This window comes from Diceros bicornis, chromosome 13, assembly GCF_020826845.1.
Source record: "Diceros bicornis minor isolate mBicDic1 chromosome 13, mDicBic1.mat.cur, whole genome shotgun sequence".
Lineage (NCBI taxonomy): Eukaryota > Metazoa > Chordata > Mammalia > Perissodactyla > Rhinocerotidae > Diceros > Diceros bicornis.
Genome location: NC_080752.1, coordinates 16762224 through 16778377, shown reverse-complemented (window position 1 = coordinate 16778377; position 16154 = coordinate 16762224). Strand labels below are relative to the sequence as shown.

The following is a 16154-nucleotide window of genomic DNA, read 5'->3' as shown; positions in this document are numbered from 1 at the left end:
GGGTTCAGTAACTTAATCAGTCACCTGTCTCACAAGAAGTATCACAGGCAGTGGAGTCCACCCCAGGGCTGTTTCTTGTGCCAAAAGCCAGAGCTGGATAAAGTCCCTCTTCCCCCAAGACGCAGCCTGCAGAACCCTGAGGGCCAAGAGAGGCAGTGGAGCTCAGAGCCTCAGGGCTTGCTGGCATCTTTCCCAGAGGGGTGGGCAACACCCAGTCTGCTGGCTGGAAAGACCCAGGCTCTTAGCCCCCATCTCTGCTGCTGACCGACTCCCATTCCCTTATCCGAAAAGGGGGGCGATGATGCCTCCCCCATAAGGGTGTCACGAAGACTAAATAAGCAAACAATTCTAAACCCAGGACTGTTTGTACATGGAGAGCCCTTGTCAACTGTAAGAGCTAAATTCTGGAATGTTCTTTCAAAAAGAGATTTGTCCAGCATTGGTGTTAAATATTGTAACCAAAAAAAGTGACCATCACATTGTCAAAGGAGTCCCTGGACACTGTCCTCGCCAACATCGCCATCACTCCTCTTATTGTCAAATCCGGCAGCACCTTGCTGTCCTCATGGACTCCATCTCCAGGCACAGCTGATTACCCCTTTCTTCTTCTTCTTTTTTTTTTTTTTGGTAGGGAAGATTAGCCCTGAGCTAACACCTGCTGACAATCCTCCTCTTTTTTGCTGAGGAAGATTGGCCCTGGGCTAACATCTGTGCCTATCTACCTCTCCTTTATATGTGGGATGCCTGCCACAGCACGGCTTGATAAGCAGTGCGTATGTCCGAGCCTGGGATCTGAACCTGCAGACCCTGGGCTGCCAAAGCGGAGTGCGCAAACTTAACCACTACGCCACAGGGCTGGCCCCCATTGGCCCCTGGGCTCCCTCCCCACCCCTCTGCATTCTGTCCCACTCTTCTCTACTGATTCCACTTCCTCCGCCATCCCTAACATCAGTGGTCCTCAGAGGTCTGCCTCCACTCTCTTCTCTCTTTGCCTTGGGCAGGAAATGATGCTCACACCCTCATCTTTGGTCCAGAGCCCCAGACCTCTGTTGCCAGTTTCCTCCTGGGCTACACCTCAGGGATGACCCACAGCTGCCACGACACCACGAGTCCTGAACCAAGCCCCCCCACCTGCACCCCACCTTCCAGATTTCCTCCATCTGCCCACCTGGGCATCATTCATCCTTCTAGATGCTTTTACACACACACACACACACACACACATACACACACACACACACACACACACACACAGACTCACACACTGAAATCAATCACCAGGGGCCCTGCTGGATTTCTCTATGGACCTCTGTAAACTGAAGTCCCTGTGCATGTTACAGGTGATTCTTGGACTCATTTAAACTCCAGGGTCCCTGAAATAGGGGCAGTCTCAAACTTCCTTCCCACACTGGGGCTCCCAGGACACCCTCTGCGTGAGGTGGTGACTCAGCCCCTTCCCTGGGGACTCACTGACCCAGGAGTGGCCTGCAGTAACCCAGGCCAGCATGCCAGATCTATTAGTTTCAATCTCAGACAGATAATCTATCAACCACAGTCTGGGATGGAAGGAAAATTCATGTTCCTCAGGCAGATCTAATCTGTCCTAGTCACCAATCCTTGTCTGACCATCGTGACTCCCTGGAGCAGGGCAGAAAGAGGAAAGGACAATCCAGCTACCTCCTTTTACACAGGGGGAGAGCCAGGCCCAGAGAGGGGAAGACACTGGCTCCTGGTCTCCAGGAAAGCGAGGTCAAGCTGGGTCTAGATCCTTGGTCTCCCAACCCCCTTGGGGGGGCAGACAGGCATGGGGTAGGGGCTCAGTCCAACATCCTCTGCTGCCTCTTCATGTGCTCAAAGGTCATTTAGGTGGTGGCAGGATTTTCTGCTTGACCTGTTAAGATCCTGGGAGGGTGAGGGAAGAGGAGGAGGGCAGGGAGGAAGGAGGGGCCTCGGGAGCTGTCTCCACACTGGGACATTCCTGGCCTGCTGGAGCTGGCCTGCCCTGGGGGAGAATTGGGTGCTGGCTGGAGGCTCCTGCCTCCCACTCGATCCCAGCCGCAGGAGCCCCAGGGAACTCTGGCTGTGAGGAGTTGGGGGGCATTCCTCTGAGAAGGTCATCATGGCCTGCAAGAAGGGGTGCTCCGACAGTCAGACCAAATGGGCCCTTGCTGGCAGTGCCAGTGTGGCTCTGGTGTTCGCCATCGGGATGGTCCTGGGCTTCACACTGCAGCAGCGCATCCAGCCAGGTAGGGACCTCCCTGTCATGCCATCTGCTTGGCTTCCCCCATCACTCACTCCTTGTGCCCACCAAGGCTCTGTCCCCATCGACAGCTCTGATGGCTTCCTCTCCCATCCCGCATCCCCACCCAGACTCATCCCCCATCCACCACTCTCTTTGCCTCTCCCATCACCAACCCCACCAAGACTCATCCCCAGCAGAAGGTCCCATTAACTTTCTTTCCCTTCCTCCTTCACCAGGCTTTAGCTGCCTAAAGACCACCAAGTCTGTCTTCAGCCCAGACCTCTTTCTGGCCCCCCAGATAGACATTCCTTCTTGGGGGTCACGTAGGCATCTCAAACTCAGCAGACTGAGCTGAACTCATCCTCTCCCCCTACCCTTGCTCGTCCCTGTGCCTCTCACTCACACGGGGGTCTGAGAGCAGCCTCCACTCCTCCTTCTGCCTCCTGCCTGCATCCTCAGTCCCTGCACCCTGAGGGTTCTGCCTTCCGACCCTCTACCCTCCATCCCCGCCTGCCTTGCCCTCTCAGGCCTCCAGTCTCCTCCTGGACCCCTGCAACAGACTTCCCCCTCCCACACAGTCTCTGTCTCCAGCCTGCTCTCACCAGCCCATGCTCGCTCTGCAGCCAGAGAAATCTTTCTAAACAAACACGACTCGCTGCCCTCCGCACACGTCCAACTCCTTTGCTGGCGTTCAAGGCCGTTTACAACCTGATCACAGCCCTCTTTCCCAGTCTTGCCCTGTTCCGTGTCTCTGCATTCCATCTGTACCAGGCCAATGGCCATTCCTTTAGGCAACCACTCTGTCCCCTATGGCCAACCTTTGCTTATACTGCTTTCTCTGCCTGGAGTAACCCAGTCCCCCTTTTCTGTCAAATTCTCACCATCCGTCAAGGCCCCTCTTAAATGATCCCTTCTCTGTAAACCTCCTGATGGCCCCAGGCTGGTTTGGGGCCTCCTTGCACCCAGGAGCCCATGTATTTCCCTGTCTTGCAGTACTGATGACTCTGGGGTCCCGCTGGCTCTCTGCCAGATGGCGAGCCGGACACACCTGGGAGCCCAAGGAGGGTTGTGGAATGAACGGATGGGAGCCCTGGGCTGGGGCGAGAACTGAGGCTAACAGCCCCCTCGGCCTTCATTCCAGGCTGTGAGCAGGGTTCGGCCTGCCGCCCCGACGCCGACATGCTAGACTACCTGCTGAGCCAGGGCCAGATCAACCAACAGGATGGCCTGCTGGTCACCTGGTACCACGCTGCCAACAGCCAGGAGGAGATGGTGGCTGCCCTGAGCAGTAAGTCCAGCTGCGAGGACTGGCACAGGCCAGGGCGAGGGTGGAGGAGATGGAGGGCGAGCAGAGGGGGGATAAGACAACACTACCTATGAGGTGGCCTCACAGTGGCTATCGACACATGCTTGTCATATTCCACACGAGGTAGGGGGCCCAGAGAGGTTAAGTGACGGGCTCAGATTGTGCAGCTGATGAGCCCTGAGCCTAGGATTGGAACCAGATGTCTGATTCCAAAGTCATCACGTACTGCCCTCCCTCTCACGACGTGTCAGGTGACAGCTGCCCCTGCTAAGGAGGCCTTGGCCCTCAAAGCGTAAGGAGGCCAGAAAATGCGAGTTTCAGGCCCAGTGCTACCAAAAATGAGCTGTGAAAACCTGAGCAAATTGTGTAACTCCTCTGAGTCCCCAGTTCAGAATGATTACGGCAACAGTCAGCGACTGCTCACCGTGGGGGCATGCACACATTCCAGGTGGGTTCTCCTGGGACTACAAGCAACCTGCTTCATGGGTACCACGTGACAAAAGAAAAACAGAGGTCAGAAAAGTTGGGTGACGTACCCAAGGTCACACTATCTGAAAGTGGCTAAGCCAACACAGGAACCCAGAGTGGTCAGCCCCACATGCTAAACCGCGGCATTGTGCCCGACCCCGTTCAACAGAGACAACAGTCTCTCCTTCAGGACCGCGGGGAAGCTCCGTAGATTGTGTTCATGAACACCATGGGAAACACTAAGGCAGTAACTGTACAAGGTGAAAGCCAGCCCCGGTGGTCTAGTGGTAAAGATCTGGCGCTCTCACTGCAGCAGCCCTGGTTCGCTTCCCAGTCAGAGAGCCACACCGCCCATCTGTGGTTGTCACACTATGACGACTGCGTGTTGCTGTGATGCTGAAAGCTCTGCCACTGGTATTTCAAATGCCAGCAGGGTCCCCATGGTGGACAGGTCTCAGCAGAGCTTCCAGACTAGATAGACCAGGAAGAAGGACCTGGCCACCCACTTCCAAAAAAGTTGGCCACGAAAACCCTGTGAATGGCAGCGGAGCATTGTCTGATATAGCACCAGGTGAGAGGATAGCGCAAAAAGACCAGGCCGGGTTCGGCTCTACTGTACACAGGGGCGCTAGGAGTCAGAATCGACTCAACGGCAGTAATGACAAAAATACAAGATGAAAAGAACGGCCCTCAAATTTGAGCATGCTTCAGCAGACACAGATTGCTGGCCCCACCTCCAGAGTTTCTGATCCAGTGGTTCTGGGGCCTGAAAATTTGCATTTCTAATAAGTTCCTAGGTGACATTGATGCTCCTGGTCCTCGGGCCACACTTGGAGAACCACCGCTCAGCCAAAATCCCTCAATTTTAGATGAGGAAAGTGGGAGAGGGTCTATCTACCTAGCCGCCAGGCCTCTGGCTCTTATTCCTGCAGAGTCGCTACACCAGAGGGCCTGGGATGAGTGCCTGGGAAAGGTTTACTGAAAGACAGAATAAACGAGTTCTTAGGGAGGACTTCCTGGAAGAGGCAGGCTTGGTGGTCAGCAGAGGAGAGGCCATCATAGGTTGGGTGGAGCCAGTTCGCTGCTGCTTCCAGGATGTCCTCCGAACGGGAGGCTAACGGCCAGATCTTGGTGATAAGGAGGACGGAGAACCCTCCCCCTGAAGAGGGGACCAGGCCAGAGAGGGACGGCTGTTATCTGGAGACGAGACCTGAGGGAAGGCAAAGAGGACCCACCGCCCCCAGGCTCGTCCCAGGTCAGCCCTGGGGCAGCAGACAAGGGATCCGGCCCCACCACGCCAGGACCTTGGCCGAGAAGCAAGGCAAGAGCCCCAACCAGGCGGTGCCCAGCAGACGGAGCCTGGAGAGGCCCCCCTAGCACAGCTTCAGGGGTCCAGAGAGACCCCCAGGCCCAGCTTCCTCCCTGAGGGCCCCACCAGGTCCCTGGGCAGGTCTCTGGGAGGAGGGTGGCGCCACACCTGGGGTGGGGACCCTGAGGGGGAGCCAGTGGTGGGTTAGGCTGGGAAGTCATCTTGGACAGGCCTGGATGTCCATGTAGAGGACAGGCCAGAGCGAAGCCCTGGGAGGCAGACAGAACTGGGCTCAAGTTTCACCTTGGCCATTTACCAGAGGAGGGATTGGGACACGCGACTCCACCTGTCTGCAGCTCAGGTGTCCCCTCTGTAAAACCTGGGTTGGTAGGATGACCGCATCGTTTATCATCCAAACCAGGGCACTTTTGACTACTAAAGAGATCATTATTAATAATTATGCTGAGGGGGCCGGCCCCATGGCGTAGCGGTTAATTGTCCGTGCTCCGCTGCTGGCGGCCCAGGTTTGCTTCCCCGGCGCGCACCGATGCACCGCTTGTCAGGCCATGCTGTGGTGGCATCCCATATAAAGTAGAGGAAGATAGGCACAGAAGTTAGCCCAGGGCCAGTCTTCCTCAGCAAAAAGAGGAGGATTGGAGTGGATGTTAGCTCAGGGCTGATCTTCCTCACACACACACAAAATATATATATAAAAATAATAATAATAATAATTATGTTGAGACAACAGAAATACACCAAACTATCCCAAGCAAATGGGGGCATATGGTCACCCTAGTTAAGTGAGCTACTCCATGTAAATAATAATTAACAGTGAATGACTAGCCGGGGATATTTTATTATTTAATTCTAGTAAATGAGGAAAAGGAGGCACAGAGAGGTCAAGTAACCTGCCCAAGGTCACACAGCTTGCAAGTCTTAGGGCTGGGACTAGATGCTAGCAGTCTGGGTTCAGGGTCTGCACACTCAGCTACGGTGCTCTCTGGCCTGGATGAGATGTGTGGAGTTCCTGGCATGTGGGGGTTGGGGGGAGGGAGGTCTGGTAACTTCCTGTCTGCTCCCTCTGGAGAGCAGCACTCCCTCCCAGCTGACTGCACCCCTGAGGACCAGGGACCCTGCTGTGGCCACAGGAACCTGATCCTTCTCTCATCCTGTTCATTCTTCACACCCCCATCCAAGAAAGTCAGCCCCCAGATTCAGCATCTGGAAGTCAAGTAACAGATTTAATGACAAGGGAGAAGATTTTTCCAGGAAGAAGCTGGATCCAGGTGGCACGTTAGGTCCAGAAAGCACTTTCCATCAGTCTTTGTCCAATTCACCGAGCGTTTGCTGGGCCCCGCTCTGGGACAAGCTCAGGAGGAGGGTTTAGAAATGAGTAAGACGTGACCCTCTCCTCAAGGGGCTCATGGTGTCTCAAGGGAGGCAGCTAGTGCGAATCAAGTGAGGCAGCAGCAGCAGAGGGTCACAGGGACTCAGAGACCTGGGTTCCAGCCCTGGCTCCCTCTCGATGCGCCCCTACCTCACCCAGACTGAACTGGCCCCTGTTAGATGGGGAAGGAGACCCCTCAGCATCCATTCTCTTGAGCTACCCTCTTCTCTTCCCAGCTGCCCCCACCGGCCTGGCTTCTCTGGGCCTCACTGGGGCCCAAACCCTTTGGACCCCTCTCTCTGCATTCCCACGTAACCAAAAGTTAAGATAAGAAAGGACTGTGTTCAAGCTATAAAAATAAAGGCCACCACATCCTGGCTTACCAGGCGCTTTTATGTCCGTGTCCTGCAGACACTGCCCGGGAAGCTCCTCCCCATCCTGCCCTTGAGGAGACCAGAGTCCCACGCTCTGGGCAGGATGCGTAACATGGGTGTGAAATGGGACGACGCACGTGCCTGGCTCCGTGCTGGGGGCAGTGCAGCGGGCACTCAGCGTCCTGCCCCTCCCTGGAATCCAGACACCTAGATTTTAGAGAAATCTGCGAAAATTCTCTGCGACTTTGGGCAAGTTCTTTGACCTTTTTGGACCTGGGCTGGTTGATCTGGACTTTTCTATCACTCCTTGATTCTGTCGTTCATCATTCAACAACCATGTCTGAGGCTCCTCTCTCAGGCCTGGTGCTGTCTAGGCACCGGAAATCAAGCAACCGTCAGGGCAGCCCCAGAGCCTGCTCCCTGGCGCCCACACTCGGGAAAGCCGGGTGCACCTTACACGGGGGCTGAGCCGCAAAGGAGAAGCACAGAGGCAGGCAACCTCCCTTAGACCGGGCGTGGGGTGCAGGGATGGCCTCCTTGAGGGTGTGATATACATATATATTTAATTATTTTATTGAGGTCACATTGGTTTATAACAGTGTGTAAATTTCAGGTGTACATTATTATATATCAGCTTCTGTATAGACTACACTGTGTTCACCTCCAAAAGTCTAGTTTCCATCCGTCACCACACACACGTGCCCCTTTACCCCTTATGCCCTCCCCCGCCCCCTTCCCCTCTGGTAACCACCAGTCTGTTCCCCTTATCTTTCGTTTGTTTGTTTATCTGAGGAAGTGATACTTTAAGCCAACACCAATAGATGAGCAGGAGGTGGTCCAGTAAAGCTGGAGAGGGAAGAGTGTTGCCAGGGTAACAGAGATGGGAAGACAAGACAAATTTGAGCCTCGATACTCTAAGTGTGGTCCAGGGACCAGCAGCAGAGGCGACACCTGGGAGCTTGTTAGAAACGCGGAGTCTCGCGCCCGCCCGGCCTGGCTGGCCCTTCTTGTTTTTGCTTTTTAACAGAAGTGGCATGATCAGGTAGGTGTTTAGAACATTCACTCAGTGGCTGTGTGGAGAATGGACTTGGAGGAGAGAGGGACGGGAGGTGAGAGGACAGTCAGGAGGCTGTGAGGGTAAACGGGGAGAAAAGGCCCCCTTCTCAGACCAACAGTCAGTGATGTTTCGGGAGCTGAAAGCGACCCCCCCACCCACCACAACACTCCCCAGACAGAGAGCTTCTGGCAGGGTCTCCCAGCATTGGCTTCCCAAGGCCTTCCTCCCTTCTAGACTGACCTTCAAGGGCAGGGATGACATGACAGCCACCTGACCGAGTTAACTGCATGAATTTAAAAGGTAGAAATAACAATGCTCAGCGCTGTCAGGGTGCAGAGAGATGGGCAAGCTTACACACTTCTGGCAGGAGCATGAATCAGAACAATTTTTCTGGACAGTAATTTGATAATATGGGCTTTAAAAATGACTCTGCATTGTCCTGACTCCAATTCCACACGTCAGGATCAGAAAATCAGAAAGTCGGAATAAAAAAATGCATCATTATTCATTAGTAGCAAAAAATTAGAAACCACTGAACTGTCTCAGGACTAGGGAGTGGGTAACCAGATCATGGGGAACCTCAGCTGGGGCTTCGGCAGCTTGTTTTTTTAACGAGATGTAGAAAAGATTGTGAAAATGTGTCATAACATCGAAAGAAAAAGATTACAAATTATAAATGCAGTGTGGTCTCAACTGGTGTAAAAACTATACACAGACAAAAACAGAAGAAAATACATCAAGGGGCCAGCCCGGTGGCGCAAGCGGTTAAGTGCGCACGTTCCGCTGCGGCGGCCCGGGGTTCGCCGGTTCGGATCCCGGGTGCGCACCGACGCACCGCTTGTTAAGCCATGCTGTGGTGGCGTCCCATATAAAGTGGAGGAAGATGGGCATGGATGTTAGCCCAGGGCCAGTCTTCCTCAGCAAAAAGAGGAGGATTGGCATTGGATGTTAGCTCAGGGCTGGTCCTCCTCACAAAAAAAAAAAAAAAAAAAAATACATCAAAAAGTGAACTATGATGGAAATGTGGATGACTATTTCCCTTCCTGCTTTTCTGTATTTTCCAAATGTTCTATTAAAAACATGTAGGGGGAAAAAAAAAAAAACCACGTAGGGGCCAGCCCGGTGGCGTAGCGGTTAAGGGCGCGCGCTCCGCTTCCTGGGCCCGGGGTTCACAGGTTCGGATCCCAGGCGCGCACCGATGCACTGCTTGTCAAGCCATGCTGTGGCGGCCTCCCATATAAAGTGGAGGAAGATGGGCACGGATGTTAGCCCAGGGCCAGTCTTCCTCAGCAAAAAGAGGAGGATTGGCAACAGATGTTAGCTCAGGGCTGATCTTCCTCACACACACAAAGAAAAAAGGTAATACTTTGCCGGTGAGAAAAACAGTTTTTTAGAGAAAGGAACTGATCTTGTTCTGCCCTTTGCATAGGCAACGCCATGGTCCTGGAGGGGGATGTCACCGTGGAAGGGCTCAATACAGCCAACGAGACAGGGGTCCCCGTCATGGCGCACCCCCCAGTCATCCACAGCGACAACACCCTGCAGCAGTGGCTGGAGGCCGTGCTGGCCTCTTCCCAGAAGGGTGAGGACCTCCCTCTTCCCAGCTCCCCAGCCCTCTGGTCCTCACTGGGAGGCGAGTCCAGCCCCACCACGAGTTGCTCAGGGCCTTGGCCTTCCAACCCACCGTCCCTCAGGGAAGCCCAGGTGAGACGGGGGATGCGGAAGTGCAGGGAAACCGCAGAGTGCCCGAATCCACAGACTGGATACAGCACATTCAAAGCCAAACTCCGCCCTTCCCCTCCCACATCCCTTTGCCAGTTAGTCAGAATCTAGGCATCACCTCGACGCCCCCCTCTCCCTCATCCCCCACATCCACTCAGTTGCTGCATCTGCCAATTCTAACCCCTAACCCACCCCCCGATCCAGTTCCAGCCACATCGTCTCTCTCCTGGACCTCCTTCCTCACTGGCTTCCTGCCTCCAAACTCAGCCCAACCTGAGCGAGCTCTCCAACATGGCAATTGTCGTGTCACTTCCCTGCTTTAACTCTCCATGGCTCCCCACTGTCCTCAGGACCGAGCGTGATCTCCTTGGCCTGACTTCCAACAGCCCTCTCTAACTCCCCAGCCTTGTCTCCTGCCCTGCCCTTCACCCCAGCCCTTCACAAACCTCAATAGGCTGGGCCTCTGTTCAGGCTGTGTCCTCCCTCTCCCCAAATGGCCCTCCTCTGCTCAAACGCCCCTTCCCCAAGGCCCAGTGACCTCCCTACAGGCTCGGGTGGCCTAGGACCTCTGAGCCCGCCGTGTCTGAGAATCACAGTCCCTTTCACCAGATGCTTGACAACCCCTGCACCACCCCAAGTCCCAAGGTCTTAACTGGCCTCTGCTTGCTCTCCTCGGGGCGGGGCTGGGCCGGGAGCTGACACCTGTAGGGGGAGGTCCTTTCTCTGGTGTTAGCTCTGCCTGTTTGAAAGGGCTTCTTCACACCCAGCAGGAACCTGGTCCCTGTCTTCCCACCTCCCCCCACACACACCATACCCGCTCTCTCTGCCCCAGGAAGCCACGTCTTCCAGTTCCTTCTTCCTTTGAGCAGGAGGGGCCAGCTTCCCAAGCCCCCCGCCCCTTCCCCACAGGCATCAAACTGGACTTCAAGAGCCTCAAGGCCGTGGGCCCCTCCCTGAACCTGCTGCGGCGGCTGACAGAGGCCGGGCGAGTCCGGAGGCCTGTGTGGATCAACGCTGACATCCTGAGGGGCCCCAACGTGCCCAACTCAGTCGAGGTCAATGCCACACGGTGAGCGTTCACCTCTCTGCCCCAGCTGTGTCTGGCCCTCTTTCAATATCTGGCACAGGAAGTGCTCAGGGGACCTTTGTTGAGTTTGCTTCAAGCCACACCATGTAGTCTCACCTCTGAGCCTTTGCACATGCTGTTCCCTCTGCCTCAAGCACCTTTCCCCCATTTCCTGATGAACTTTTGCCTTGTCATTACTTCCTCCAGAAACTTCCCCGACATCCCAGGCTGCTGAGGGACTTCCTCTGGGGCCCTCAGCACCCACACCTCCTTCTAACACAGCCCTGATTTCACTGGGCTGTCATTGTCGGATTACAGGTCTGTCACCTCTACTACACTGGGGACTCCTGGAGGGCAGACAGGCCCAGTCCTCTCTGTATCCCCAGTGACCAGGGCAGGGCTTGGTCTGCTAGAAAAGTCTAAAGCACTGACCCCTTCCCCAGCCTCCCTGAAATCCCAGCACTGCCACTAAGAGCCCTCACAGACACAGCTGCATGGTGCTCAGCAGTTTACAAAGGACCCCGTGAAGGAGAGAACATATCCGCCCAGGCCCTTACACAGCAACACCAGGGTAGAAGCACTCGCCCCCATTCTGCAGATGAGAAAACTGACAATAACTGGGGCTCAGTCTGCTGAATGTTTATTGTGAGTCCCAGGCATTGTCGTACGTACTTCAGTTGTAAGATACCATTTAACTCTTACAATGAGAATGAGGTGGGTACTATTATCTTCATTTTTTGAATACAGAAACGATCTCATCAAAGTTAAATGACCTGCCTAAGTCTAATAATCGGCAGAGCAAAGATTCAAAGACAGGTCTTTCTGATTCTAGGCCCCATAATCTTTACCATCCATCTCTCCAGCCAGCCAGCCAGCCAGCCAACAATCCAGCCAGCAATATTTATCGTGATTCTCAAACCGAGGTGCATCTGGAAAGCAGCAGTTTGAAAAATGTAGTCAGTGGCCCAAGATAAATATGGTTTGTCTTCTTGGACTGCTGATTTTACTCAATAGTTTGGGGAGGAGGAGAGGGTAGCATTATTTGCCTATTAAAATTTGCATGAAATTTAAAAATAAAACCTGAAGCTTCAGAGACTCTCACAGCTGGCAGAGCGCAAGTCCCCACACCCGGAGCTCAAGGTTGTGTCTTCTCTGCCCGTGTGGGGATGTTTAAGAAGCCCGGTCCTGCCTGAAAGGATGCCGTCTTTGAGAATCAAAGAGGTTGAGTGAGCTACCCAGGTCACACAGCCAGGACCTGAACCCAGACCTCCGTGACTCTAAGTCCATGTGCTACCTGTGGGACCTTGAACAAGACACTTCCGCTCTTTAGGACTCTGCTTCTGCCCTTATATCACAGTCAACAGGCCTGCATGTCCTGGCACTGTGATGGGAACACAGGAGACAAGGAAGGGCCAGCAGGGCTCTAAAAGACCGACGTCTCTGATTCTCTGCAGGTTCCTGGCCTTGGTCCAGGAGATGTATCCTGAGGCCACCCTGTCTCCGGGCTGGACCACCCTCTACGTGCCCCTGTTCCCAAACGGGACATACACCCGAGCCATGGTGGAGGAGACGCAGGGGCTGGTGGGAGTGCTGCCACAGAGGGTGACCTTCCCCGTGCGGGCTGTCATGGTGCGGGCTGCCTGGCCCCACTTCAGCTGGCTGCTCGGCCAATCTGAGAGGTGAAAACTCCCAGGCCCCTGCCACAGACCCCGCTCCCTCCAAACCTGTCCCCCGGCACTGATGCCCCTGGGAAGATCTCAGATGGTCATGGCTGGAAGCGGCTTAAAGATCACCAGGTCCAACCCCCTCTAGTGCTCACATCGTCTACAATGTCCCTGCTTTCTGCTGGGATACCCCTGGTGACCAGCTTTCTGCTGGTATACCTCTGGCAGCACTTGGTGGACACGAGTAGAGCTGGTGGGGACGGGCATGAGAAGGGGAAAATCCTGGGTGCAACAGGAGGGTGGCTCACTACCACCTGAGGCAGCCCGTCCATTGGTGGATAACTCTCTGCCCATTGGCAAGTGTTTATCCTGAGACACAATTTGCCTCCCTATGGCTACCTCCTATGGGAGCCAGCTGTGCCCCCGGGGCTGCAGAGATTGCACCTGCAGCCTCTGCCCAGGATAGCTCTGCAGGGATTGAGCAACCCCCATCCCCACCCTGCAGTCTGCTCCCAGCTGCCCAGCACCACCTCCCTCAGCCTCTCCCCACAGGAGTCCAGAGGCTGCCCCCTTCCCCTCTCCACCCTCTACCCCCATCCCCTATGCCCGTCCCTTCTGTCCTTGTCGCTTTCCTAAGACAGGATCTTGAATTAGACACGCCAAGTGAGGAGGCGGGAGGCCATCCCCTCCCTCCTTCTCAGCCTCTGCTTTCCGTCATCCTTCCTGAAGCCCCTGTGGCTTCCTCCGCCTCCGGGAAGGGGGTAGTGCTCAGGGTAAGGGGCTGGTGGGAAGCCAGACGCTCCGCTCTGCCCAGCCAGGGTCCAGTTCTGAGCACGGGAGTGGGGCTGAGGGCGTTGCTGGGCCCAGGCAGGCGCTGAGTCGGCTCTCTGGGCCCCAGGTACAGCCTGACACTGTGGCAGGGTGCCTCGGAACCTGTGTCAGTGGACGATCTCCTCTACATCCGGGACAACAGCGCCACCCACCAAGTCTACTATGACCTCTTGGAGCCTGTCCTGTCGCAGTTCAAGCAGCTTGCTGGTAGGGAGGGGCCTGGGGAGGGCGGTGGGGCTGGATTCCGCACAGGGCAGCACTTGGTGGACACGAGTAGAGCTGGTGGGGACGGGCATGAGAAGGGGAATATCCTGGGTGCAACAGGAGGGCAGTATCACTTTAAGCACCTATTGTGTGCCAGACCCTGGTACCGTATGCTACAAAGCTTCATACATCCACGAAGCAAGGATCCATTTTATATAGGGAATATATATATCTAGGGAATATATTTATATAGGGAATATATTCAGATAGGGAAACTGAGGTTCAGAACAGTTAAGTAATTTATACAAAGTCATTCAGCTCATACATGGCACAGCTCACATTAGAACCCAGCCAATTCCAAACCCCACACTTCCCCTCGCAGCACAGTTCCTCTGCGGCTTTCTCTAAGGTTTCAGAGGGGCCCCTCCACTGTACCCACTATTCAATGATCCAGACGCTACCTGTTTCCTCGCCCAAACCCCTCGTTCCCTTGACAACAAACCTAGGAGAGCCTGCAGTTAAGCCACCTCAAAGGGGAGCCATCAGACTCAACGTTCCTGCAGGGAGCCATCTAGGCGAGGGGGAGGGACACCAGCTGGACCCGGCTTCATCAGGTTCCAGTCCCAGCTACCCTGCTTATTGGCTGTAGGACCTCGGGCAAGTCACTTCTTGTCACCTACGACACAGGAATGACAGCTGCCTGGCAGGTTGCTGTGTGGCTTAGAGAGAACGAGTGAAGAGCAGTGCGCACAGAGGGCGCTCCGTGAACGGCAGCCGCTTCACCTTAGCAATCTGGGGCCCACAGTGAATGCCACACGGAAGCGAATCTCCTACACGGGGGGCAGCCTGGTCCCTCTTCTCCAGCTCCCCGGGAGTGACGGTCTGAGCGTGGAGTGGCTGGCTCCTGACATCCAGGGCAACGGAAGAACAGCAACTGTTCGACTCCCAGGTAAGGCCTGCCTGCAGCCCCTGCGCTCCGAGCTAAACTGTGGGATTTCCTTTGCTCGGAGCCGGTACCTCAGGTCTCCGTTACCATGGCAACACGCAGGCTCTGAGGAAGGGGAGTACAGAGGTGTCAAGAGCATGGGGCTCCTGCCCTTCAGCCCTCAGCCACATGGCGCTGCAGGAGAGGGGGGCACAGGCCCCAGGGCTGAGCCACAGGCAGATGCCAAGGGCTGAGCTCGCAGCTTACGTGATTCTGATGAAGCCCAGGCATGTGTTTACAGCAGCCCTTCCACCTGGAGCCCAGACCGGTGGACAGAGCCCAGACAGACCACGCACCAGCTCCTGCTCCGTGGCTGCTCCATTACCATTCCACCACCCCTTTAACAAGGGCCTCTGACACCCCCATGATCACCCAACCCCCAGACACTGTTGCCTCCGCTGCCTCTTCCAGACAGAGAAGGCATGATCCTACTGACCGTTGGCCTCCAGGGGCCTGCGACTGGGGACCCCGTGCCCATCGTGCGTGTCCCAGGTGGCCCTGCCCTGCCGCTGGAGTCCTGCCTGCTGCAGCTCGCCACACGCCCTGGACGCTGGGGTGTCCACTTGCACGTAGCAGAGCCCACAGCCCTCAGGCCGTCCCTGGCCATGCTGGCCCACCTCTCCACCCTTGGCCAGCTGCCTCGGCCTGTGTGGGTTGGAGCCACAATCTCCCATGGGAGTTTCACGGTCCCTGGCCACATGGCCGGCAGGGAGTTGCTTACAGCTGTGGCCGAGGTCTTCCCCCACGTGACGGTGGCACCAGGCTGGCCTAAGGAGGTGCTGGGCAGTGGCTACGGAGAACAGCTGCTCACTGATATGCTGGAGCTGTGCCAGGGCCTCTGGCAACCTGTGTCCTTCCAGCTGCAGGCTGGGGCGCTGGGCCAGAGCAGGGCTGGAGCTGTGGCCAGGCTGCTGGCAGCCTCCCCCCGGGCCACCATCACGGTCGAGCACAGCCCTGCAGGGGGCAACTATGCATCTGTGCGGGCAGTGCTGCTGGCAGCCAGGGCCGTGGACAGGACCCGCGTCTACTATAGGCTGCCCCAGAGCTACCGTGAAGACTTGCTGGCGGATGTTGGCAGAAACTGACCACCCCGTAGTGCTGGGTTGGCGGCCCCCCGGGTCAAGGCTTCCCAAGGCAGGAGGGAATAAAGGCCTCTGCCTTCCTCAGTGTGCTGCACGTGTGTCCTTGGGGGCAGGACGGAGCGGGAGTGGGAGTGAGGCGGCCACTGAGGGTGCCTAGAGGGTCTGGAGGCTGGGGGCCAGGTCGTTCCGGTTGTCCAAGAGGAACTGCTCACAAGCCTTGAAGGTGGTGTAGAACTCCGAGGAGAGGCCGGCCACGTTGGTGGTCACGTAGTTGAGAAAGCCCGGGGTGGCCTGGTTGTAGTAGGACACCTGTAGCACAGGAGGCCACACTCAGGAGGCTGGGCCGGGGCAAGGGTAAGAGCTGAGGGGGCGCGAGGCGGGCGGGGAGCAGGCCTCGCCCGCCTGCTGGGAGGGCAGCAAACGGGAGCCAGCACCTGGGGCCTAGAGCACTGCATGT

General features: G+C 56.0%; 2 protein-coding genes across 5 annotated transcripts in view; one reads left to right on the top strand and one right to left on the bottom strand.

The window, feature by feature from the left end:
• Positions 1–2023: 2023 nt before the first annotated feature.
• On the top strand, positions 2024–15728 carry FAM151A (family with sequence similarity 151 member A). Its single transcript, XM_058552507.1, has 8 exons — positions 2024–2246; positions 3384–3530; positions 9573–9725; positions 10775–10934; positions 12386–12610; positions 13494–13633; positions 14436–14579; positions 15027–15728. Exons 1-8 carry the CDS (start codon positions 2120–2122, stop codon positions 15698–15700), a joined length of 1770 nt encoding a protein of 589 aa, XP_058408490.1. The 5' UTR covers positions 2024–2119; the 3' UTR covers positions 15701–15728.
• The window catches only part of ACOT11 (acyl-CoA thioesterase 11), a 49635-nt gene continuing 47392 nt past the window's right edge, over positions 13912–16154 (bottom strand). For all 4 annotated transcript variants that reach the window (XM_058552503.1, XM_058552504.1, XM_058552506.1 and 1 more), the window contains one exon: positions 13912–16006. In XM_058552503.1, coding sequence (XP_058408486.1) covers positions 15851–16006 — 156 coding nt within the window. In that variant the 3' untranslated portion in view covers positions 13912–15850. The remainder of the gene's footprint in view (positions 16007–16154) is intronic.

Excerpts from the sequence above, each read along its gene's own strand:
- FAM151A (XM_058552507.1), top strand. The coding sequence starts at position 2,120 with ATGGCCTGCAAGAAGGGGTGCTCCGACAGTCAGACCAAATGGGCCCTT. Across the intron at positions 2,247-3,383 it reads GCAGCAGCGCATCCAGCCAG|GCTGTGAGCAGGGTTCGGCC; the intron begins GTAGGGACCTCC and ends CCTTCATTCCAG. Across the intron at positions 14,580-15,026 it reads AGCAACTGTTCGACTCCCAG|ACAGAGAAGGCATGATCCTA; the intron begins GTAAGGCCTGCC and ends TGCCTCTTCCAG.